Genomic DNA, 25,698 nt, shown 5'->3' with positions numbered 1-25,698 from the left:
TACAAGAAAAATTGTTAGTTTTATTGGTATTACAGTGTACTTTTAATACAAGCTAAATACAAACACAATTCTTACATATTCAGCCACTTATTCTGCAAAACAACATGCCAAGATCAACCTGGAAAAGTTTATAAAAACCAAAATCCAGAAAATATCTTCCTCAACTCTAAGGACTCCATATACAAATGCAAAAATTGCTATTTGTCAATAATCACATTAAGTGTTGAGTTATTGACTGAGCAGTAAAAAAAAATTTCTGATTTTTAAATTAAATAGCTCCAGATAAAAGCATGTTATTTTCCACATATGCTATCTTTGTATTCTGCACAGAGTTCCAAGGCAAAGATTGCTTCTGGCTTTATGAATTACCAGAGATGATGATTTGTGTGGCTGACTTATCACAGGTCTTTTACTCTTCCTTCCTGATAGATCCTTAGCTTCTTTGGGAGGTGGCATATGAATTGGTTTCCATGGAATTGGATTATAAAAGGCTGGTTCTGGATAGGAATTTCCACTGTAAAAACCTAAAATTATTGAAAAATCAGATCACAACAAGGAAAAACTTTCTTGCCATCAAAGAAGCCACTTAAAACTTCTAGAAAAGTGTTAAAATGTCAAATGGACAAATTATCACTAATAAGCCAATGTGACTTATTTGAAACTTAAACTCCTTGATATTTTCAAAGAAGTAACACTTTCCAAATACAGTAAATATTTATAGTTAAAGCATAAATGATAATTCTAAGAATCCAAATAACATTAGTGTTAAAACCTATGTAAATCAAACTCCTATAAAATTTTTACTAAGAAATTAATTTTACGATCCTTAAATTGAACAAAACTTTCATTTTCTTAACTCAGTCTGGGAAACTACTGATTGTGTACTAGCTTCCTCTTATCAGATACTGAAGTTTACAGAAAAACATTTATTTTTCATATGAAGTTATAGTAAATCAAGATTCTTGTTTAGAATCACAGAAATTCTGAATCAGTGTCCATAAGACTTCACAATATCACTGTAATTGTGATTATGAGTTATGGAGCATTCTTTTGCTAATGTATATGAAGTGTTTATAGTATTGTGATGTCTGACATCTAATAAACACATTTGAAGGAAGAACATTTTACAAATCATCTCCAAATCCTTCAGTCACTACTGACACAAAAATTCCTTTATTTCATAATTTATAAAAATGATATGAGCATAAAGAATAAAGAAACTTAAGTACAGCATTTGCAGACAAATATGCTGCTTGTTAGAATTAAACTCATTAAAAATGCAAAAAATTAATAAAACAATCCATTATTTTAGCAATTAACTTCTAGTCAATATGTTTAGTATTCCCACCTAAACTTTTAACTTTACTACCCAATTACTGGGTTAAAGCCACTGCTTATTACTCTTTTTTTCAAGCAAGAACAAAAAGAAGGAGCGGGACATGCTCAGTAGCTAAAACAGATGACCTTCGTGACATATGAGAGAGGCCTAATCCTGACAGCAGGAATGTGTCTTTCAGACACTGGCAACCCACTTTGCATAGATATGTCAACACTCACTTCACCAAGATGGTCAAAACAAAGTCTGGAATATGTTCTATTGTGTGAACAAAACAGAATGGGAGTATTTTAATAATAAATCACTTAAACAAGTGAAGGCAGCTGTCAGCAAGGTATGAACTTCCAACATGAAGCACAAAGAAAAACATGCACTGCCCTTTATAATCAGACCAAGACTAAAGCCAGTCGGTTTTGTGTCTGGTTCATGTGCTGTCTAGTATTCTACCTCACACAAAGAATGTGCCAAGGACATGGGAAGCTCTGCCTTAGAGAGGGTTAGAAGGAGAGGAGGCAAAACGACCCCTTAAAATATATCCTGATTAAGGCTTTATCATTGAAAAAATGTAAGAGAACATTATTCATTTCTTAATGTTACAAATATTTACTTTAAAGCATAAGTTTGCAGTTTTGTAACTACTGCTTTTAAGAAATACAAATGTGGAGAATGACAGTACATTTGTAGCATCTCCATAGGAACATGGTATGTTATAATATGATTATATTACTTCTGGAAAATAGTAATTTGAAAGAAAAATAATTTTTACACATTTCTATTTCCGTCAAAAGGAGTATAATATTTGCTTCTGCAAACCATATTTATGTAAGCCACACAACATAAAAACCAACCTGTAAGTTTTCCATTGGCATAACCATAGCTCTTTGCAGCTGGACGAGGTTTATGTTTCGCATTTTCCAACCATTCCTGAAACTTTTTTTCTGCTATTTCCTTTTTCTCCTGTATTTCAGCTTGCTGTTGTTTTTCTTTTTCCTTAAAATGACAAGACCAAAATATTTCCAGGGATATTCTGTAACTATACATTCCATTCAAATTCTACTGATTTTTTTTTCTCCAGTAGCTTCCTACCCCAATGGCTTACTGGCCATAATACTGAATCATATTTTTATAATATGAGTAGAATATTGAAGATGATCAGGGACATACATTAAGGTGTCCAGCTCTGAAAAACAATAAGACATCAAACCCACAAAGAAAAAAGTATTTGCTGTTTTCAAAGAATAGTAATTTATAAAATGGTAGTAAGACTTCCCATAAAATGCATTGAAAAATATTTAAAAGGAATAACAGCAACAAGTTTTAAACCTGACTGAAAAAATATCAACAGGCTTACTATTTCTCAACTTAAGAAAACTACAAATGCATATTCATTTTTGAAGTTTAAACACAGCATAACAGGATAGCTTCATGTGTTTATTTTATGCTAAGATAGTGCCAATTTTCTATTAGATACTTTTTCTAAGATATAGTTGACACATATGAACACCAAAGTTATGTATTCTAACTGGTCACTTTAATAAAAATACCTTTTCTTTCTTCTTCCTCTCACATTCTTCAGCATTTTTTTTCTTTAACCATTCTTGATATTTTTCTTTTGCTTTTTCTTGCAAGTATTCTTTCTCCAGTTCCTTTGCTGCTTTTTCCTCCATTTCTTTATTAATTTTTTGTTCTCTTTCTTTTCTTTTCTTAAATAAAAATAGATAAAGTTTAATTGTAATACCAATAATTATACTCATCTAAGGAAAGACTGCTGCATCCAGCAATTTTCTAAACTTCAATTATTTTTAAAAATAGACATGGTATCATGGCAGTTGGCACAACATAGTTTATGAAAATATATAACATACCTGCAATTAACAGTTCAATGTCAGTCTACCTGCTGGGCTATAAGTTTCATGAGGGCACTGACAAAGATCTTGCTCACCAATGTCCACTCAGAGCCTGGGGCAGTACTGAGTGAACAGCAGGTGTTTGATATGGTTTGGCTGTGTCTCCACCCAAATATCATCTTTGAGGGACCTGGTGGGAGGTAACTGGATCATAGGGGCAATTCTTTCCCATGCTGTTCTCATGATGGTGAATAAGTCTTGCAAGATCTGATGGTTTTAAAAAAAGGAGTTCCCCTGCACAAGCTCTCTCTCTTTGCCTGCTGCCATCCATGTAAGACGTGACTTGCTCCTCCTTGCCTTCCGCCATGATTATGAGGTTTCCCCAGCCACATGGAACTGTAAGTCCAATTAAATGTCTTTCTTTTGTAAATTTCCCAGTCTCAGGTATGTCTTTATTAGCAGCATGAAAACAGACTAATACAGTGTTCAATCAAATTTGTTGAATGAATGATAGTGAATAAAAATTACAATCTGTTAGACTGTCTGAATCTTAGTATTTTTTAATGGATGCTTACTCTCATTCTAAAACAGGGGCTATATATATATATATATATATACACATATATACACACATACATATATACACATATATATATTATATATACATACATATATACACACACACACGTTTATATATATATGAATATATATGTATATATATTCATATATATATATATATATATATATATGCACACATATTTCCAGGACAGTTTGTCAATATTAATATTTGCATAAATCTTTACCACCAGTGAATTAAGAGAGGAGAAGTGAATAATGCTCATTAAACACTGTATGTAAGGGCACATCCAGGCAAATCTCTGGCTATATAATTCTTCCATAGACCAAAGGGTGGCAAACTAAGCACTGACAGTCACATCTGATCTACCATCACCTGTATTTGTAACTGAAGTTTTATAGGAATGTGGCCACACACATTTGTTTACATATTTATTGTTTATAGTTGCTTTTGCACTATGATAGCAAAGCTGAATGGCTGCAACAGAAACTGCATGACCCCAAAAGTTTAAAATATTCATTAACTGGCCCTTTATAGAAAAAAAATATTGATCCTTGACACAGACTATAACTCAATATTTTTTCCTCCTTATTTAAACGATAATCTACCAACACAGCTAAATTCTAAATAACCAATGACATAGCTAGTCTTCTTTATCAAAGGTTTGGAAACAAATCTGGAAGGCATAAAAAGTATATGCAATACAAATGCCATACATATCACCCAGGCAAATAATTATGAGCCAAGAAAAGAAATTCTTCCCTTGAAAGCAGCTTATAGAATACATTAATATAAGCAATTCAATGAAGACTCAACCAACAAACATCAGTTATAGACAAGGTATGTCCAGGGCTGTGCAGGAAAGACAGGTCTTAAAAATCAAAGCTCAGGATGGGTGCGGTTGTTCATGCCTGTAATCCCAGCACTCTGGGGGGCCGAGGCAGGTGGATCACCTGAGGTCAGGAGTTCGAGACCAGGCTGGCCAACACGGTGAAACCCCGTCTCTACTAAAAATACAAAAAATTAGTTGGGCGTGGTGGCATACGCCTGTAATCCCAGCTACTTTGGAGGCTGAGGCAGAAGAATTGCTTGAACCCAGGAGGCGGAGGTTACAGTTAGCCAAGATCGTGCCATTGAACTCCAACCTGGGAGACAGAGCAAGACTCTGTCTCAAAAAAAAAAAAAAAAAAAAAATCAAAGCTCAAGTAATTCCCCAAGTTGTATCAAAGTTGCTGTATTTCCTTCTTGCTGGGCAGCCAATAGCTGTGAAACAGAATCTTTTCATGCTGAGAACTCAATAGCCATTGGAACAATACTGGATTTTAACTACTTCAAACTGTCAGAAGATCTACAAATTGAAAAGGACCTTAGAGTATATCTTGCTTAATCTCCATGTGACTCATGACTGTCCTCCACAACTTTACCTACAAGAAATCAACCAGTTCTTACACTGTTTTTAATTATAGCAGCTGACATTTATTGAGTGCTAACTATGCCTGTTACCATTCTACATACTTTATTTGTACACACTCTCAATTAATTCTTATAATCATGATGTGAGGTAGATACCATTATTATCCCATTTTACAAAGAAGGAAACTAAGGCACATGGAGGCTAATTTGCCTAAGGTCATAGAGACGGTGAGTGGCAGATCACTACAGACATCATACAGAAATCAAAATGGGAGAATCTTAAAAACAATTTTATGCCAATAAATTCAATATTTTAAATGAAATGTCAAAAGTCCTTAAAATATGCCACTTCCCAAAATGAATTTGAGAAAAAGTAGTGTCTGAATAACCCTCTACTTATAAAAACAATTCAAAATTAAAAACTTTCCTGCAAAAACTCCAGTCACTGAAAGCTTCACTAGTTGATTCCATTACACAGTTAAAGATACTCCATATTTTAAGAATACAAAATATTATTGTGGCATATCTTAATAGTATCAAACCTTAAAAAAATGATTTTAGAACACAGAGAAAAAGTAAACACATCAAAGCTCATTTTAAGAGTCCAGCATTATTCTGATATCAAAACCAGGCATGGAAATTACAAGGTAATATCAGAAACGTTCCATATAAGTGTGGCTGGGAAGAAAACATATATATGTTATAAACATATGGATATGTTATAAACATATGCATGCTGCATGTTATAAACATATGCTATATATTATAAACATGTGTGTTACATATATGCTATAAACATGTTACTTATGTTATAAGCGTTACATTATAAACATGTGTACGTTACATATATGCTATAAACATGTGTGTTGTACATATGTGTATATATATAAAATATATATTATATATCAGGAACAAGGCAAGATAACTGCCCTCATCAGCAAAAACATGAAATACTGAGAAATATATTTAACAAAAGATAATACTGCTATACATTGAAAACTAAAAAACACTGCTGAGATAAAGAAGACATAAATAACTGGAAAGAAAAACCATGTTTATAGATTTAAAATTTGATATTATTAAGATAGCAATTTTCTCCAAAATGATCTATGTGTTTATATTTAGCAGAATCCCAATAGTGCCAAGCACTATTAGGACAGGCATTATTAGGGAAATTGATAAGCTGATTCTAAACTGTATATGGAAAGATGCAGGGCAACTAAAACAAGTTTGCAAAAGAATTGAATACCTGGAGGATTTACATTATCTGATTTCAAGAATAATAAATTCAGAACTATAAAACTATACTAACAAGTTAGTGTGGTACTGCACAGGATATAAATCAATAGAATAGACTAGAATCCAGAAACAGACCTATAAATATATGGTCAATTGATTTTAAACAAAGGTGCCAAAGGTAGTTTAATAGGGAAAAGATTATCTTGTCAATATTGTTAGGACAATTGGATATCCACATGCAAACAAATGAATCTTGACCTTTAATGCATACTATACATTAAAATTAGACTGAAATAGACATACAGGTAAAGTTAAAGCTAGAAAGCTTCTGGAAGAAAACAGTGGAGAGTATTTTTACCCTCTTGTGGTGGGCAAACATTTCTTTTTTTTTTTTTTTTTAATTTTATTATTATTACATTTTAAGTTTTAGGGTACATGTGCACAATGTGCAGGTTTGTTACATATGTATACATGTGCCATGTTGGTGTGCTGCACTCATTAACTCATCATTTACCATTAGGTATATCTCCTAATGCTATCCCTCCCCCCTCCCCCCACACCGCAACAGTCCCCAGTGTGTGATGTTTCCCTTCCTGTGTCCATGTGTTCTCATTGTTCAATTCCCACCTATGAGTGAGAACATGCAGTGTTTGGTTTTTTGCCCTTGCGATAGTTTGCTGAGAATGATGGTTTCCAGCTTCATCCATGTCCCTACAAAGGACATGAACTCATCATTTTTTATGGCTGCATAGTATTCCATGGTGTATATGTGCCACATTTTCTGAATCCAGTCTATCATTGTTGGACATTTGGCTTGGTTCCAAGTCTCTGCTATTGTGGATAGTGCCGCAATAAACATACATGTGCATGTGTCTTTATAGCAGCATGATTTATAATCCTTTGGGTCTATACCCAGTAATGGGATGGCTGGGTCAAATGGTATTTCTAGTTCTAGATCCCTGAGGAATCGCCACACTGACTTCCACAATGGTTGAACTAGTTTACAGTCCCACCAACAGTGTAAAAGTGTTCCTATTTCTCCACATCCTCTCTAGCACCTGTTGTTTCCTGACTTTTTAATGATCGCCATTCTAACTGGTGTGAGATGGTATCTCATTGTGGTTTTGATTTGCATTTCTCTGATGGCCATTTCTCAAATAGAACACAAAAACTACCAACTATTAAAAAAACTGAAATATGGAAATTCATCAAAATTTAAAACTTCTCTTTAAAAAATACCATTAATCAGTGCTTCTTCTTGTTAGTGAAAAAAAAAATACCATCAAGAAAAATTAAATGGGGAGTTCATGACCAGCTGGCCAACATGGCGAAACCCCATCTCTACTAAAAATACAAAAATTAGCCAAGTGTGGTGGTACACTCCTATAATCCCAGCTACTCAAAAGGCTGAGGCATGAGAATTGCTTGAGCCCGGGAGGCAGAGGTGCAGTGAGCCAAGATCATGCCACACTCCAGCCTGGGCAACAGAGTGAGACTCCAACTCAAAAAAAAAGAGAGAGAGAAGAGAGGGGAAGGGGAGGGGAGGAAGGGGAGGGGAGGAAGGAAGGGAGGGAAGACAGAGGAAGGAAGGAAGGAAGGAAGGAAGGAAGGAAGGGAGGAAAAATTAAATGGGAAGAAATATTTGCAATACATATATCTGAGAAGGGACTTACAGTCTGAATACACAAATTCTCATATCTTAATAATAAGCCATACAACCCCTTCAAAAATGGGCAAATGACTTAAATCAACACAACACAAAACAAGCCAACAACAAAAGAGATGTAGAAATGGTCAATATATGTTATGGACTGAATTGTATTCCTGCCCCTCTCCCAAATTCCTATGTTGAATCCCTAATCCCCAATGTGACTGCATTTGGAGATAGGATCTTTAAAGAAGTAATCAAGTTTAAATGAGGTCATAAGGGTAAGACCCTAATCCAATAGGACTGGTGTCCTTACAAGAAGAGGAAGAGACACCAGGGATATATGTGAACAGAGAAAAGCCCTGTGGGGACATAAGAAGACAGCCGTGGAGAGAGGCCTCAGGAGAAACCAAACCTACAGATGCCTTTATCTTGATTTCCAGTCTCCAGAACTGTGAGTAAAGATATATTTCTGTTGTTTAAGCCACCCAATTTGTGGTATTTTGTTATGGAAGCTCTAGAAGACGAATATAATAAGCTTATGAAAATATGCTAAACATCATCAGATCTCAGGGAAATGAAAATTAAAACAATGGCATACCACTCCACACTCACTAGAAGGACTTAAAATGAAAAAGATTGGCCATACCACATCTGCCAAACATGTGGAGCAACTGGAACTTTCTTATAATAGTAGTGGAGATGTAAAATGGTACATGTACTTTAGACAAATGTTTGGCACTTTCTTATAAACTTAAACACATACTTACCATATAGCCCAGTAATTTAGTTCCTAGGCATTCACCCAAGAGAAATGAAAACAAGTGTCCACAAAAAGACTTGTACATGAGTGGTCACAGAATTTTATTCATAATATCCCAAACTGAAAACAACTCAATTGTCCATCAACTAGTGAACAGACAAACAATTTCTATGAAATTGAATGAAACAGATAAACATATTCTATGAAATGTATTTCATAGAATACTATAGTCAGCAATAAAAAGGAATAATACATGAAATATCAGGATAAGTTTTAAAACAAAAGACCAACACAAGAGTATATATTCTATCATTCCATTTATATGAAATTATAGAAAAGGCAACTCTAATCTACAGGTACAGAAAGAAGATTAATGGTTTCCTTGGAGCTGAGGCTGGCTGGGGGCAGGGAGTTGGGGTGAATGCAAAGGGGCAAAAGGAAACTTTCTGGGGTGATGGAAATGTTCTGTATCTTTAATGGTGATGGTTACATGGGTACCTAAATTTGCCAAAGTCATCAAACTTAAAATAGTTGTATTTTATTGTATGCAAACTATAGCTCAATAGAATTAATTCTGAAAAAAAATCAGACAGACTTCTGTAGGATTTAAACTAAAGAAGTGTGAACAGAATGCCTTTAGTTAGCAAAAGGAAGACACAACAGGCACTCAGAGCAGTCACTACTACTGAGAGAGGAACCAGCCACTAAGTTGCTTCAGATTTTCTGGCACGCTAGTTCTACACCACACAGAGCACAACAATAAATCTTCCTTTTTTAAAGACGCTGCACTGAGAGAACCTTTGTTTCATACAACTAAAGGAAACTAACATAACAATTGGCTACTTAAAGTTTCTGGATTTCTATTTTGCTTTCTCTAATAGTGCCTCGCACATAGTAAAAGCTGAGTAAATATTTGTTGAAAGCATGAATAATGCAATGATAACAGTGTTATCAATCATATACCTTGTTGATCTGAGTTACTGTCTTACATTAGAAAATCAGTTGTGTTTTGAGAATTAAAAACAATTTTATTTTAAAATAATTTTTAAAAACATTAAAAGTAAAGGACCTTTTACAAAATATGTGATAACACTGTAATAAACACATCCAGAAAATAAATTACCATGGCAACACAAATGTTAGGAGTACCAGATGAGATAGAACCTTTATTTTTAAAGCACTTAAGAATTTACAGTCATATTATAAGAAACTAGCTTTGCTAATGAATGCATACATTCTTTGTGTCTGACTTTTTGATAAAACACAGTGAATATGACTTAGAGAAAATAGCAGCCACAGATACAGCTAAAATGTGAATGAAGCTGGAGGCAGCTGAGGACCACACACCATGAAATGTAAACAGAGGAGGAAAAAGCTAGATGCCAGACAGGAAGAGAAGAACCAGGAGGGCAGTCTTTACAAATAGAGGTAAATGTAACTATGTCTGAAAGAAGAAATCTGATAGGTCTTAAAGAAAAAAAAAAATAAGAATAATCAATTATTCCTTAACATGAACAAGAGTTCTGCAGAACAGGTAAATATAACTTCTCAGTTTTATTTTTAAATAATTCTCAACATTACAGAATTTTGCCTTCAATAACTAGTGATTTATGTCAGGGCAAGCCACTTCCCTCCAAAAGAAATAGTTTTTTTTTCTTCAAATAATTGGATTAGGTCTACTGCCACTAATTAAAACAGTGAATATACTGTCTCCCAGCAGTATCTTACATTCTTAGACAAACAACAACTAGGTTTGATTGGCATGGTAAAATTAGCTTAATGGAATTAGAAGATAAGAGGGACTTTTAGAGGAAAGAGCAAACTATTCTGCATGTGTAAAATAATTTTGTTTTATAGTTACAAATTTCAAAAAGACATTACCCAAAGTTTTATAACAGTCACAGAGACTTATTTTGATTTTTGAATTTATTCACAAAGATCTCTTTCATGTTATATCATGGGATGAAGTAAACTTTTTAAAAAAAACAAAGTAATTGACTTCTAAACAAATATGGTTATAACACACACATACATCTAACCAATTTCCTTCTTATAATACTTGGATGAAGAAGGTTATATCATCTTCAATTTACTGAAATTATTTACTTAGTACTCTTATTAATACCACTGGGCATTAGATTCAACAATAAAGATAAAAAGTTAGACTTAAAATTTAAAATATTGTCCTACAATTTAAACATTTTTCCACATTTGTAAAACTGGATTATAATAATAAAACCAGTACCACTCTAAATATGTAAAAATCACAACAGAAGACAAATTGACCACAGAATAAGTATTTTTAAAATTTCAAATGTGTGTGATCCATACAAGAATATATTCAAATTAAAAGGAAAAAATGCAGCCATTCAATGAACATCTTCACTCAATTGAACTATTTTTGGACATGTATCATGCGCAGGTACTCATCTAGCTCCTGGCAAACTGAACAAAAGAGGCAAAAATCCCTGCCCTTATGTAGCTTACAATCCAGTATAAGAAGTAAACAATAAGTTGAAAGATGTAATGGAAAGAGATCACAAACAGGGGAGTAGTAATTGTAAAGAAAAGGAGGAGATGATTAGGAACAACGGAATTCTAAGGAAGCCTTGGTGACTGAGAAGACAGCTGAATGAAACAGAGAAATGGGAGAATGGTTTTACGAAGGAGGAATGGGCAAAACGGGTTGTTTTAGATTTGCAGACTTGGAGGCACTTGCCATAAGGATCCAGAAGGTCAGGCCTAGAAATACAGACTTGGTGACTGCCTGCAGGCAAATATTAGTGCAAGCCACAGGAGGGAAAAAGGAGAAAAGTAGAGGGCAAAGGGCAGAAGATAGAGACTTGATAAATGTCCACCAGGATAGAAAAACAAAACAAGCCAGAGAAGAAAGACTCTAAGAGAGGTATTTTTTAAAACCTAGGTAATGAAGTGTAATAGGAAGAAATATTTTGCAAAAGAGATGTCAACGTGTGTATCCATTTTCCCCTCCTTACTTGCTCATTCTTTTTCTGAACCCATTCCTTGTGCTTTTCTTCAGCAATTGTCTTTCTTTTTTCACGTTCTTCCATTTCTTTTCTTTTTTCTAGTTGTTGATTTAATTCCTGTGGATTTTATTTGGACAAAAGGCAACATTTAATAGAAGTACCCAAATAACGTATATTTTAAAAGTTTGAGGTTATTAACCAAATTAAACAAGAATATAGTTTCCTTTATAGAGCATATGCCACTAGTGGCAATAACTTACTTAAGTAACCAGTCTATGATGAAAAAAAGCATTGGTAAAAGTATAAGTCATTTTTTAGAAATGTGCAAATAATTGCTTGGCAGCAAAACACTAGTTTCCTAGACTAAACTTCAGCTAAATTACCCTCATTGAAATCAACTTTCCCACACATAAATTTTGGCATCACTCTAAGCTACTGGCAGAAGCTCAAGAGAATTGCAACTTTTTTTTTTTTTTTTAACAGTTATAAGAAGCTTCTGGATTCCTGATGAAGATAAAGCATAGAAATTAAATAATCCCTATATTAAAAATTTAATTCAGTTACACAATAGAAATACAAAGAAACCATTCAATTTTCCTTAGGGAAAAAAAGAACCCAGAGTTTTCTTCACTGATTTTATAGCTGCTGAAGTGTAAAACAAAACCACATTCACATCCCAGATTATTTAACTGCCTTGCTGTCACTCGAATCTACACGTTTGGGCATTTCCTCAGGAAAAAGAATGTGAAAGGTATGGCCAAATAAAACTACAAGTTGAATGCCACCACTCTGTCACTCATCAGTTAAATTACTGCACTGGTTGAGAATGCTGTTCAAACTAGACTTCACTAGGACTCCACAACCATAATTACTGGTTATTTTTCTTCTCTGTCTTTAGATACTAATAGTCAGATACCTTACGTATCTTCTGTTGGTCTCCACTCTCCTCCATAGCCCTTTCTTTCCCAAAGACCTACCTACTTGGGCATGGGAGGTAGTGGGAAAGACAATTTTCCAACCCTCAGACTAATTCCAGTGTCTTAAATGAAGATAAAACTTGACACCAAGAACATCTCTTCTGCATTTTAAACAACTGGTCACAGGAAATCTGTCTTCCATGATCACTCATCCTAAAATTCTTCTGCATAGAAGATAGCTGCCCTCACTCAGGAAGTCTTCCAACTTTTAAACACTATACCCCCAAAAGCAAATATCCATCTTTAAGGATTTTTCATCACTGCAGCAGCTATTGTTCTTTGATGACTTACTCAGTATACTTTTATGGTACACCTACTATGGACCTAGCAATAACTGATATAAATCTGATATAAAGATGAAATCCCAGAAGTCTCTGATCTGATTCTCTACACACTAAAGAAATAAGTGCTATATTGCGAGTTATTGCATATCATAAAAGTTCAGAGAAGGGAAGGGAAGATGAGGAGAAACATCTTCCCTTCACCCTAGCCTAGTCTACCAGGCTAGTCAGAAATGAGCACCATACAAGGAACAGTGAAAAGATGTCTTCAAAAGGAGAGAGATTGGGAGGTGGGAGGGGGTAGAAAATTTGAGTGTGGTACTAGCTAGATGGAGAAGGTCTTTTGAGACAGGCAAAGTGAACTATATGAAACAAGAATACCTGGCAAAAGGGAAAATTCAGAGCTCTTAATGACAAAGGCTGAAGACTGCATTTGAAGGGATGAGAACTATTCTGAGGAAGATTGACTAAGAGTGTGCCATAGTGTATGAGTTGTAAGAAAAAAAAGCTCTGGGCCAGGCGCGGTGGCTCATGCCTGTAATCCCAGCATTTTGGGAAGCTGAAGTGGATGGATCACTTGAGGTCAAGGGTTCGAGACCAGCCTGGGCAAAATCGTAACACCCTGTCTTTACTACAAGTATAAAAATTAGCCAGGTGTGGTGGCAGGCGCCTGTAATTCCAGCTACTGGGGAGGCTGAGGCCAGAGAATCGCCTGAACCTGGGAGGCAGAGGTTTCAGTGAGCTGAAATCACACCACTGTACTCCAGCCTGGGTGACAAAGTGAGACTCCATCACAAAAAGAAAAGGAAAAGAGGGTTTGGACTTATGTCAGGAAACAAAAGGGGGAAAAATTATACATATATACATGTACACATACAAATACATGTGTATATATTTATGTTTATATGTGCATATGTGTGTATATATACAAATATATAAATATGAAAGACATTAATTAATTGGCTAGATATAGACCTGACAATTATATATCAAAAATTTTCCAAAATAGTCCCAAATTTTATTTTCAAGAAAAGTAATTATTTAAATGTATAACTAAAGACATGATTGACTATATATTTATGTACCTTTTAAGATTCTTCATTTACCTAAATTAAAAAATCAGAAAAAAAGAAACCTTGTACTCCTATTTGACGGCTAACAAATTTTAGCTAATGTTGATTGAGGGATTAAAGAAAAAGGGTCAAAATGTACCTAGAAAATGCTACCAATAACCCAAACAGTGTTCTAATCTCAGGATGTCTGTTCAAGTAATTTGTCAAACCAGAATATACATCACATTTTGAGACATAACCCTCCCTTCCAAGTCTGGCCCTTCTTAGAATTTCCCACCCTAAATGACTGCATGTTTACCACAAAGGCCAGTCTCCTTCAGGACACAGCTGGAGTCTTCCTTCGAAAGGCCCCTACGTGGTCTTCTGGTATACCACTGAATTTCAACAGGATTACAGACAGCTATTAATATTTTCCCGTGGAATACAACACTTGATTATGGAAAACCAAAATCCAAAGAAGATCTTAAACATGCATTTTTAATAGGTTTTGCCTACTTACAAATAATTTTTTACCACTGAAGGTAATAATCAGAAAAACTGACAGTTTTGAGTTTCACCAACAGCTCTATATCCTGCCCTATTCCTTCATTAAGGGCTCATTAAGGGCTAATGAATAAAATGGCCAAAGGCAAGATGGTTAAAAAAAAAAAAAAGAAAAAAGAAGGCACCAGGACTACTCACAAACTAGGTAATTTTTATAATTTAAAACTGATTATAATAATACATTAAAGCAAATATTAAGAACTAGAATTAGCCAATGACCATAGAGAACCTGGAGCAGTTGGCTAAATAATTATTTATAATAATTAAAAAGTAAATAAAAATTAAATGACCTACAAAACCAATATACTAGTTTTTCATAATGCTTGATAATTGAATCAATATTTACCATATTTATTTATCATCTCAACAAAAGTTACAAATGTATAACATTTTGTAAGTGGGTAATTTTTATGAATTAAAATAATTTTTTAACTTAGTCCCACAGAGATGTCTGAAACAAACCAAATGTCTGATGCTCAAATCAAATTTATGAGTGTGGATGATCTTTTTAATGATTAAACTATCCTACAAATGTTCTCTTAAATCTTAAAGGAAGAAAATACGAAAGCCAGAGTTCATTAAAAAATAAATACTAAGTCTGACTCACTTATTTCTAAAATACATCTTGATATTGTGGGAAAAGCATTTAAATGGAAGTCAAAGAATTAGGTGCCAGTCCCCGTTCTGCCATGAATGAAGCCTTGGCAAAATTACTTTTCTGCCTTTCATGCTTTTTAGTTTTAATAGGGATCTGAGATGACTATTCTTTATGGTTAAAAATTTGATATGGTTTATAAACAAATTAGGGAATACAGTAAATAAAGACAGAAAAATAAGGAAAACATGAGATAAAAACAAAATAAAGGAAAAGGCAGCGAAAGAATGTGAATACCACAAAAGCTCAACATGAGCTTACAACAAGCTGAGTAGTTGGCCTATATGTTAGGATATCCCTGGCATAACTGATATGTAAGAGTCATGCTAAAATTGAATCACTTCAGAGTTGAGTAATAAAGTAGCCATAAGAAATGTCAAACTACTAAATATATAAAAAGGTTTTAATCTTTGAACCAAATTACAAATAATTATACCCTGCTACATGCTTATCATTGTGATAGGGTTTATATTTATTATTTTAATCTGTTCTCAAAACAAATCTTCATAGCAGTTATTATGATCTCCTTTCACATATAATAACTTTGAGTGCTTTGTACATGTTAGTCCATATCCTGATGTTCATTTAGTCCTCCTAACAACACTATGAAGCAAATATTATTCTCCCCCTTTCACTGATAAGGAAATTGAGACACAGAAAGGTTAAGGATTTGCCCAAAGTCCAAATTTTGAATGCAGGAAGTATGGCTCAAGAATTTACGTTTTTAAACCAGGCGCCGTGGCTCACACCTGCAACCCCAGCACTTTGGGAGGTGTCACTTGAGCCCAGGAGTTGGAGGCCAGCCTGGGTAACATGGCAAACCACCCCCCAACAAACAACAATAAAAACAAAAATTAGCCAGGCATGGTAGTGTGTGTCTACAGTCCCAGCTACTCAGGAAGCTGAAGTGGAAGAGGAGGGGAGGTCAAAGCTGCAGTGAGCTGTGATCGTGCCACTACACTCCAGCAAGGGTGACAAGAGTGAGACCCTGTCTCAAAAAACCAAAACAAAACCCAGAATTTACAATTTTAACTACTCCACTATTGCCTCTCTAACGTCTGGCTTATAGATGAAGAAACTGAGGCTCAGAGAAGTTAATTAACTTTTCTAATGTCACAGAATTAGAATGGCAAGGCTAAAATTTCAGGATTGTTCTGTGTGACTACCAAGCCCGGGATTTACTAACTTTCTGAAATTCAATTAACTTTTCTCTGTACACTGACTAAAAATGACTTGAAGTGACCCTCCCTTTCTTAATATAACAAGTAACTTCTTGTGAGACCGTAGATAAAGCCCAATACCAGAAATTGAATTTTGTTCTACCATTAACTCACTGGATCAGTATTTTCCGAATTGTAAGTTTAAAACCAATTTAATGAATTATGACCAGGCTTCTGAAAAAAGAATAGAACACCAGGTTTTGCACAAAATTAAGATGCTATTTCACATACATATGTATAAATACATATATATAGAGAGAGATATGTAGGTATGTGTTTTTATAATATAAAAAAATAGAGTGCTCACTGTGAACAAATATTCTTAAAAGCTACTAACTAAATAATGGAATTAGTCATTGAGGTAAGAGAAGTAAGTCTGGGAATTCAAAAATACACCCTAATTCTGAAAATAAATGAGAAAGCTTTAAGAAGACTATGAATAGTAATGATATAAATAACAATACAAATAAAAACAAAGCCAGGCATCTTTATACTTTGTTACATTTAGTCCTCACAAAACCCCTGTGACACAGGTATTATTTTATTCCTCTTGAGCAGACGAGAAAATGGAAACATAAAAGTTTAAATAACTTGCTTACACCCAGCAAATAAAAAGAACCAGGGTTTTTATTATTCTTGCCTAACATCAACCGTAAGGTCTTTCTCAAGCCCTGTGCACTGCCAGGAGGAAATAAGTGCCACTCTCACAGCGCACTTTTCCAGGAATAAATTTGTAATCCAGAATACAAAGTATCATACAATAGGAAAATAGCAGAATGTATTAGTTTTCATAATCATTTGAATTATGCCAAGCCTCTGGGACATGTGACTGCTTGCCTGGTTAGAAACTTATCAAATAATAACTGGTTTCAAAACAAACAGAAAAGTTATTCTAAGGAAGATCATGAAGCTTTTGTTCCCAGGATTTTTTTTTTTTTTTTTTTTTTTTGACAGAGTTTTGCTCTTGTTGGCCAGGCTGGAGTACAATGGTGTGATCTCGGCTCACCGCAACCTCCGCCTCCTGGGTTCAAGTGGTTCTCCTGCCTCTGCCTCCCGAGTAGCTGGGATTACAGGCATGCACCACCACGCCCAGATAATTTTGTATTTTTAGTACAGACGGTCTCTCCATGTTGGTCAGGCTGGTCTCAAACTCCCAACCTCAGGTGATCCACCTGCCTCGGCCTCCCAAAGTGCTGGTATTAAAGGTGTGAGCCGCCATGCCCAGCCAATTCCCAAGATTTTTTTTAGCAACAGTTACTAACAGAATGAAACATCCAACAAGAGTGAACCAGATAACTATATTTTAACAAATATGTAATACATTTTAAATATATTTAAATAATATTAGACAGCCATTTAAAAATGTTATAAAAATGTTTAATGATAGAGAAAAAGAGTTTTATCCTGTTTCATTAAAAACAGGAAGTGTCCCTCATCATTCAAATCGATCTGGCTTCAGTGTTTGGATAGGAAGAATTCAGATAGTCTAGATAGTGAGTTTAGGGGATGCCAAATTATCCAAATCTATTTGGTTGCCATGTTCTGAAACACTAAGAGTTCAAAAAATATGTGAATATTCTCATTAAAGAGATGTGAAAATGCATCTAAAACTGTTTTTTGAGTTCATATAGTAAAAGTTCAAAAGAGACTCACGCATGGAAATGTCCATAAGTGAGGGAGGCACAGAGAAACTGAAACACCCTGAAAGACTAGCAAGCAGTTTCCCACCGCCCAGCACATAAGGCACATGCTCACTGAGTGACACACAGTGGGATGGGGTGGGGTTGGGGGCGGTGGGGGGCGGTGGGGGGGCAGGTAGAATCTTGCCTCTATTTTGTTTCGGTAAAGTTAAAAATTTTGCTGAGTGTATACAGTTGAATTTACTTTAGTTAAATGTACATATGTTGATGCTCCAGTGTATGTAGACATACAATATATATACACATTTGTACATATTTCAAAATAATTTACATAGAAGAAAATCTGGAAAGCTATGTCATAATACTAACAATGATTATCTTCAGACAGTGAAATTAGAAGAGATTTTAATATCCTTAATTATGCTTAGCTGTATTTTCCAAATGCTCTAACAATGAACATATTTCTATTATTATATTATAACTTATTAGTTATTCAATTTGATATAGTAAACTAACATAAATGCAAAGACTTTGTTTTCAGGAATAATAACATTAACATTTTAATTTACAACTGCAGCTCTACTTTGTGAGCTCACAGATTAAATAAAAAGAATACTGTCTAGTTTCACCTCTAGAGCTTTCAGTTGCAGCCGGTCACGTTCTTCTTTTTCTTTGCCAATAAACCACACCTCCCATGGTGTCAGGCGGCTTTCTGGTAAGCGCACCTGTTTCTGTTCTTCTTGGTTATCTTCTGATTCAACCTGAGTGCTACAAAAGAGAGGCTACTATAGTACTTGTACAAGAACCTCTTTTGCTTCCTAGTCCAAATCACTTAACTGTACAGTAAAAGCAAAACTTAATAGTGTATTTACAATATTGTGATTTTTACAAATATACATGTATTATACGTAAGTATACATTTTAAAAATCATGAAAAGAAATTCTAATATTTGAATTAGTTTACCTATCAAACTGCCTTTGAATTCGTTCACCTTCTAAAACCACATTATTTAAAACCCCATTGGGATAACCCACACCCTATACATTTGCCTCAATGCCAACACTTTTTTATTTCTAAAAATCTTACCTGGATAACTAATTACTCATTACAACATATAATCCTAATCAGATCCTGAAGCAGACTCTTCCCTTTCCCTTCCTTAAGTAGTTCAGGAAAAAAAGATTATGTAGTACATACAAAGAGAATAATAAAGCAAAGATGTTAACAATTAGGGACTGTGGGTGAAGGGTAAATGAAAGTTCTTTATATTATTTCACCTTTTTTATAAGTTTGAAATTGCTTTGAAATAAGAAGCCACAAAACATTCTTTAACATTTTGGTTGACATCCTTTTGCCAATCCTTAGACAGGGTGTGTATGACTCTCTAGTCTGGTTACCTTCTACCACAGTCTCCATCTCCACCATGCACCTCTGTCAGTCTGTCTCTTCTGAGGGTAAGGAAAAATAACAACTCAGGGTAAAGAGAAGAGGGGCAGGGAAATAAGCACATACATAAATAAAGAACACAGGGTGTTGGCCAGATACACAAGCCTCATGAAACTTAGAAAAAGCTTAACAATCAGCAGCCATAGAAAGCAAGGTTGTTCAGGACATAAGGTAGCTAGCTCTAAAGACTAGTTTATTACAGACTCAGTTCTTTGTCTCTTTCACATTCCTGCTTCTAGCAACCAATTGCTTCACCCACTGCTTTGCACACTTTTCTACTTCATAGATTCAGCTTACTCATTATTTTCTGCTACTATTATTTCTTCATTCATTCATGCCCTTATGAAATTTGCATTCTAGTGGGAAAGAGACACTGTTGATGTGTTATTTCTTATATGCGTCTTTCCTTCCCAGTCTTGCAGAAGGAACCCATCTGCCCCCACTGTGGTGTAGTTTCAACTACCACTACATGCTGATGATGCCTATATCAGTAATTCCAGGCCAGACCGTCATCTGGAGTTCCAGATCTTTATTTCTAACTATGTGATACATAACTCAACTTAAATATCAATCAGTTGAAAACAAATCTAATCATCCTCTACCAGCCACCCACCACCCTTCCCACCAAGAAAGTGTACTCCTCTTACAATCCTACGTCAGTGAATGGTATCACCCTCCAGCCAGTGACTCAAGCCAGAAGCCCTAGCTCTTTGACTCCACTTGCTCCTCGTCAACATCTGGACCCCCCACCTCCTATACCCACATGATCACCTAGTCATGTTAATTCCTCTTTCCATTTTTGAAAGCCTTTCTTGTTTCTTCCAACCTTACAACCACCATCTGGACAAAACTGGCCTCCCTTTCTCCCTTTCAAACCATTATCCACACCTCTTGCCAGATTCATCCCTCAAATGTATCCTTTTATCATGTCACTCCTCATCTTAAAGTTTTTCAATGGCATCTTTACCCACAGGATAAAATCCAAACTCCTTAGCCTGACACCCATGAATCAGCCCTTTGCCTATCTTCCAGCGTCTTCTTTCACCAACAGCTGATCCAGACTCTACATTTCGCTCACTAGGAACTCCTGCAGGTTGATGAATGTGCCACACGCCCCATGCTCTGTAACTTTCATCTAAATCTGAAATTCCTTTCTTCCACCTCCGCATAAAGTCAGATTAAGAGCTTAGATTTGGGCGTAAAACAGCCTGGGGTGAAATCCTATCTGCTTCTTCCTAGCTATGTACATTTTTTTCTTTTTTCTTTTTTTTGAGACGGAGTCTCGCTCTGTCGTCTAGGCTGGAGTGCAGTGGCGCGATCTCCGCTCACTGCAAGCTCCGCCTCCCTGGTTCACACCAGTCTCCTGCCTCAGCCTCCCGAGTAGCTGAGATTACAGGCGCCCGCCACTACGCCCAGCTAAGCTATGTACATTTTTTAAAAAACTTCTTTAAGCTTCTGTTTTCTTGTCTATAAAATGGAGATGACAGCTGTGGCTGGCTACCTTACAGGCAGTATTGCATGAAACTATCCATGCTAAAGCACTTAATATAGTTCCAGGCACTCAGTAAGTAAGTACTTAGTAAGTCATTTATTATTATTACTATGACGAACTCCTGCTGTCCCTTCAAAATTCAACTCCAGCACTGCCTGGAGCCACAACTCTTGGGCTTCCTGTCACCTGCTCATCTCTGCGACAGGCCATGAGTTCCTTAAAGAAAACATATCTCAACTCATTTTTTTATTTCAAGAGCCTTGCTTAGGGTCTAGAATATAGTAGGGTCCTAGGAAACATTCGTTGAAAGACAATCAGATCAGTGGGCTTTTCTTTTAAGAAATGACACTTTGAATATTAAATTTCCTTCCTTAATATTTATAACAAATGTGTTCAAAATGCGTGGCGCACACACTATAGCTCTACTTATAATCAAGAAAGCCTTGACAACTGGCCATTTGTGAACAAGATATTTATTACAGCATGGTTTTCCTAATGGATAGTGGTAGAAAAACCAGGATAAAGCTGAATAGATAAACAGCAGGCCCAGAGCACATTATAAAATATTCCAGGAAAACGCTTCTCATTATCTTGTCTGAAGCTAACTTTGAGCTTAATCTCAGTTCTGACCAATACCCTTGAAGGTCAATGCATCCTCTAAACATGGCACTATTTATACCAAAAATACCTTGAGGTAATATCCATTATGTGCAGCTGATGCCTGAGCCTAGCTCAAAGAAGCCTTACCCGATTCATTTTGCCAGTCAGATCAATGTGGTAGGTGAGGCTTGGAGAAAAGGCATAAAATCCCATACAGCTCTAGGTTGCTCTCTGCTTCACACAGAATACTTACAACTCAGAACAATGAAAGGGCTATGACTCAGGTTGCCTGCTCTCTTCATCCTGTCACCCCCAAGCTGTCTGGGGCACCAAAGAGAGGTCAGCAGTTTGACCTCAAAAGCCAGATTGTGGACTCCAGAACTCTTATCCCAAACCTGAACACCAGAACGTGGTTTACTGCACCTTAGTAGTACCTGTGGTTGGTTATTCTGAAAACATACTGATTGCTAGTGAAGTAGGTTGTAGTAAACAGGTCACTTTCTATAACACAAAGTGCTGAAGCACAGAGATTAGCAATGTCAACCTCAGCATGTGGAGACGTGGTTAGATAGGATCTGAGCATGCACAGAGGAATGGATGTCATTTTATCAAAGAATGTTAGGACCAATGGGGAGGAGGAATGAGGAAATTTTCTAAAAATCTACCTTTCCTGAAAGGAAGTGCTAAGTTTCTGAAGCATTTGACAATAATCACTGCATGTATCTGTTCTTTAGGAAGTGGGAAATGGGCATGCAGTCAGCAAACATTTATTGAGCACCTAATAAGCATCTGATACTTGCCACACACAATGCTTGACAACTTCAGCATTCTCTTTTCAAACCCACATCCCAGTTACTCCTTTGATTCATAGGGACTGAAATGTGATAAGGCAGCCTTAGCCCTGTGGTGCTACCAGCTCATTCTGGCTTTGGATAAGTGAGACGTACATACGTTCACCTCCTCCCCTGGCAGGCTCCACTTAGTCAGGGCTTTGGCTCTTGGAAACTAATGCAAGGTTTCAGTAGCTGAGCTATAGTTCCGATGGTCATTTATTCCGCAGGTCACTAACTTGTGTCCAGATTGCTTAGTCCAGTTGATTATGCTCAGAAAGTATTTCCTAAAGCCTTCAAATTTACTTTAAATACCTTTGAGACCAACTCAGTCCTGAAGAATACCTACAGAGGCCCAGATGAAAACAATTTACTGAAACCCTAACTCTACCATTAAATTTTACTATCAGGTTGATCAGAGGAGGCCTGTTTCTTGTTGCTACAACCAGCCTGGATGAGTGGCTTGCTTGGTTACTCTTTCTGATCTCCATTCCCACCAATGTACTTACTTTTACTTCTCATCCGTAACTAATTCACTCCTGTAACCATGTATACGGGTTACTTCATATGGGTTCCATATTCCATTCACTCATGCTGGATATGAACACCCTATACTGAAGGGGGTATCTTGCTATTTACACATAAAGCATGAGTTCTCTGGCCTGTATTTCTTAGAGCTCCTGTACTGTGCCTTACACAGCTTGACAATCATAAACTTGTAAACGATTTCCGAAGAAAACGTAATGAGTCTATCCTAGAATGGACCTGCATTACTGGGCCTGTCTCAGAAATATTCCTACAGGGATAGGCCCTTTGCTCCTATTTCTATATACCCAATACTAGGCATGCAGTTTAGGAAAGAGAACATATCTGTCTATCTTCGTAGTAGACCCAGGTCTGCTAATAACTAGGTGCATGCCTTTGAGTCACTTTTTGCATTCTGAGCCATGGTTTTATTATCTTATTATTTATTTTATTATTTTATTATAAAATAAGTGGATTGATTTAGGCTTCAATTCATGAGAGTAGAGACCAGTATCTTGTTTACGGTCCCCAGTACCTAGACTAATATGTGGCACACAATGTTTGCTGAGTGAATAACAGTAGAAATAAACAAATTAAGACAGTTTTAATAACCCCATTGGTCCTAACATTGATACAATGACATCCATTCCTCTGTGCATGCTCAGATCCTATCTAACCACGTCTCCACATGCTGAGGTTGACATTGCTAATCTCTGTGCTTCAGCACTTTGTGTTATAGAAAGGGACCTGTTTACTACAACCTACTTCACTAGCAATCAGTATGTTTTCAGAATAACCAACCACAGGTACTACTAAGGTGCAGTAAACCACGTTCTGGTGTTCAGGTTTGGGATAAGAGTTCTGGAGTGCACAATCTGACTTTTGAGGATTCACAGAACGCCTGAAATGGTAGCAGAGTTTTGTGTGTTTGAGACTATGTGCATTTTTCTGGGAAGTGAGACTGCAGCAGTCATAATATCTCAGGAAAAAAGGATTAAGAGCCATAGGAAATCTATCGTCATTTGCAAGAATTTGCACAGGGCTCTTTATGTGCAAAAAAACCCACGGCACCTCAGTCTGCAAGTGCCTGCTCTGCCTTTGGGGCGGAGGGCAGGAGGGTGTCAGAAGGGGGTACTTAAGAGGGTCTAAGGAATCTTGAAAAGGGCTGAATCGGCCGGGCGGCCTCGGGTTTACCTGGCGCACCCCTGTAACTCCATTCCTCTCAGGCTCGCCACTTTGGCCTCTGAATCATGGGCATCTTCGTCCACGTCTTCCTCATCCTCCCCGTCACCGTCGTCCTCGTCAAACTGGAAGCTCTGGTGGCCAAGGGGAGACAACAGCGACCTGGTGGAATTGCTGCAGCTCAGCGGCAGCGGCGGCGACGGTGAGCGCACCACGTCCAGCCCCTGCCCACGTGCGCCCGTCATAGGGACGGAAAAGGAGCCCGAGGAGGGCCGAGACCTGGGTCTGCAGTCAGCAGAGAAACCGGCGTAGGAAGAGGGAAAAGTAGGCCCCCAGCGCCCCGCCGCCCACATCTGGCCCGCCAAGTTCAAACTGGCGGAGCCGCGGCGGGGACGCGCTTTCCCAGCGAGCCCTGCGCGCGCCAGGCCGGCCAATCCCGGCCGGCACAGACCCTGCGTTGCCATGGCGACGCGTGGAGGCCGGGAGGACTTTGTCAGGGCCTGCCGAGCTTGGCTTCCTCCGCCCCGGCCTCCCTTGGCCAGCCCTTCCTCCTCAGTGGCAGGAAGGTGCCTGCTGTTTGCAAGCTTGTTTAGCACGGTGTCTCCCCACGCCACTGGCGGGGTCCTGGCTCCCTACCGACAACTTTGAGGGCCCGTCCCTTGTTTGCCGTGGTGTTGCAGTTCATTTCGTACATGAAATATGTTACCTGTCACTGAATCAGGGAAAGAAGCAGAAACCAAAACTACCCCCTATATAATTACGAGGTCAGAATTATGAGCATCGGTCGTGATTTCTTTCAGCACAAGTCGATATATTTTGAGGAGAGGGGAGCGAACTTGATCCAAGTTTACAGGTGTATCCCAGAACGCACTTTTAGGACAGTCTTTGCGTGTTTTGGTAGCACTTCGTTTGCCTGGCATCTTAAGGGACCTAATTTGTCCACACATGTGAACTTTTGACCTCTTCGAAGCCTCTAGTGTACGGTAGGGTCTGCGTAAAGCACAAGGGATAGATGATTAAAAGTCTCGCCCTTAAGTTCCTCATCCTTTTGTGGTGAAAAATGATCTCAGTAAATATGCTAATATGCATTTTATGTGGGATCTTAGGGGCACTCTCGGGAATGGGGATAAAGGCAGTAAAGGAGAGGCAGATGCTTTATTCATACTGACAAAACTGTACATTTGTAAATAAATAGGGCTTTTGTCCAGTTCATAATGTATATTACCGGTAGAAATACCATAAATGAAAATTGACCATGGCTAACACATCACACAAAACTTTTTAGTGACCAGAGTGATACAAAAACTTTGATGAAATCTAGATCTGCAAAATTTAACACAGGAGAATTAGCCATGGTAGAAGTAATAGCAACCAAAGACAATTCAGAAGGCAGAGCTATAATTAATAAAATATGACATGGTTA

The 25,698-nt window shown here is 36.8% G+C and overlaps 1 protein-coding gene across 1 annotated transcript; it reads right to left on the bottom strand.

The window, feature by feature from the left end:
* CCDC34 (coiled-coil domain containing 34) lies at positions 1–25,698 on the bottom strand. The gene is made up of 6 exons (XM_024255139.2): positions 24,288–25,698; positions 18,829–18,967; positions 11,820–11,927; positions 2,881–3,039; positions 2,185–2,326; positions 1–524 (listed from the first exon to the last, which is right to left on the bottom strand). Exons 1-6 carry the CDS (start codon positions 24,737–24,739, stop codon positions 310–312), a joined length of 1,215 nt encoding a protein of 404 aa, XP_024110907.2. The 5' UTR covers positions 24,740–25,698; the 3' UTR covers positions 1–309.

Source organism: Pongo abelii, chromosome 9 (genome assembly GCF_028885655.2).
Source record: "Pongo abelii isolate AG06213 chromosome 9, NHGRI_mPonAbe1-v2.0_pri, whole genome shotgun sequence".
In the NCBI taxonomy this organism is placed as follows: Eukaryota; Metazoa; Chordata; class Mammalia; order Primates; family Hominidae; genus Pongo; species Pongo abelii.
This window is presented reverse-complemented; position numbering and strand designations above follow the sequence as displayed.

Excerpts from the sequence above, each read along its gene's own strand:
- CCDC34 (XM_024255139.2), bottom strand. The coding sequence starts at position 24,739 with ATGGCAACGCAGGGTCTGTGCCGGCCGGGATTGGCCGGCCTGGCGCGC. Across the intron at positions 18,968-24,287 it reads GAGTTACAGGGGTGCGCCAG|CACTCAGGTTGAATCAGAAG; the intron begins GTAAACCCGAGG and ends TCTCTTTTGTAG. Across the intron at positions 2,327-2,880 it reads AGAGGAAGAAGAAAGAAAAG|GAAAAAGAAAAACAACAGCA; the intron begins GTATTTTTATTA and ends TGTCATTTTAAG.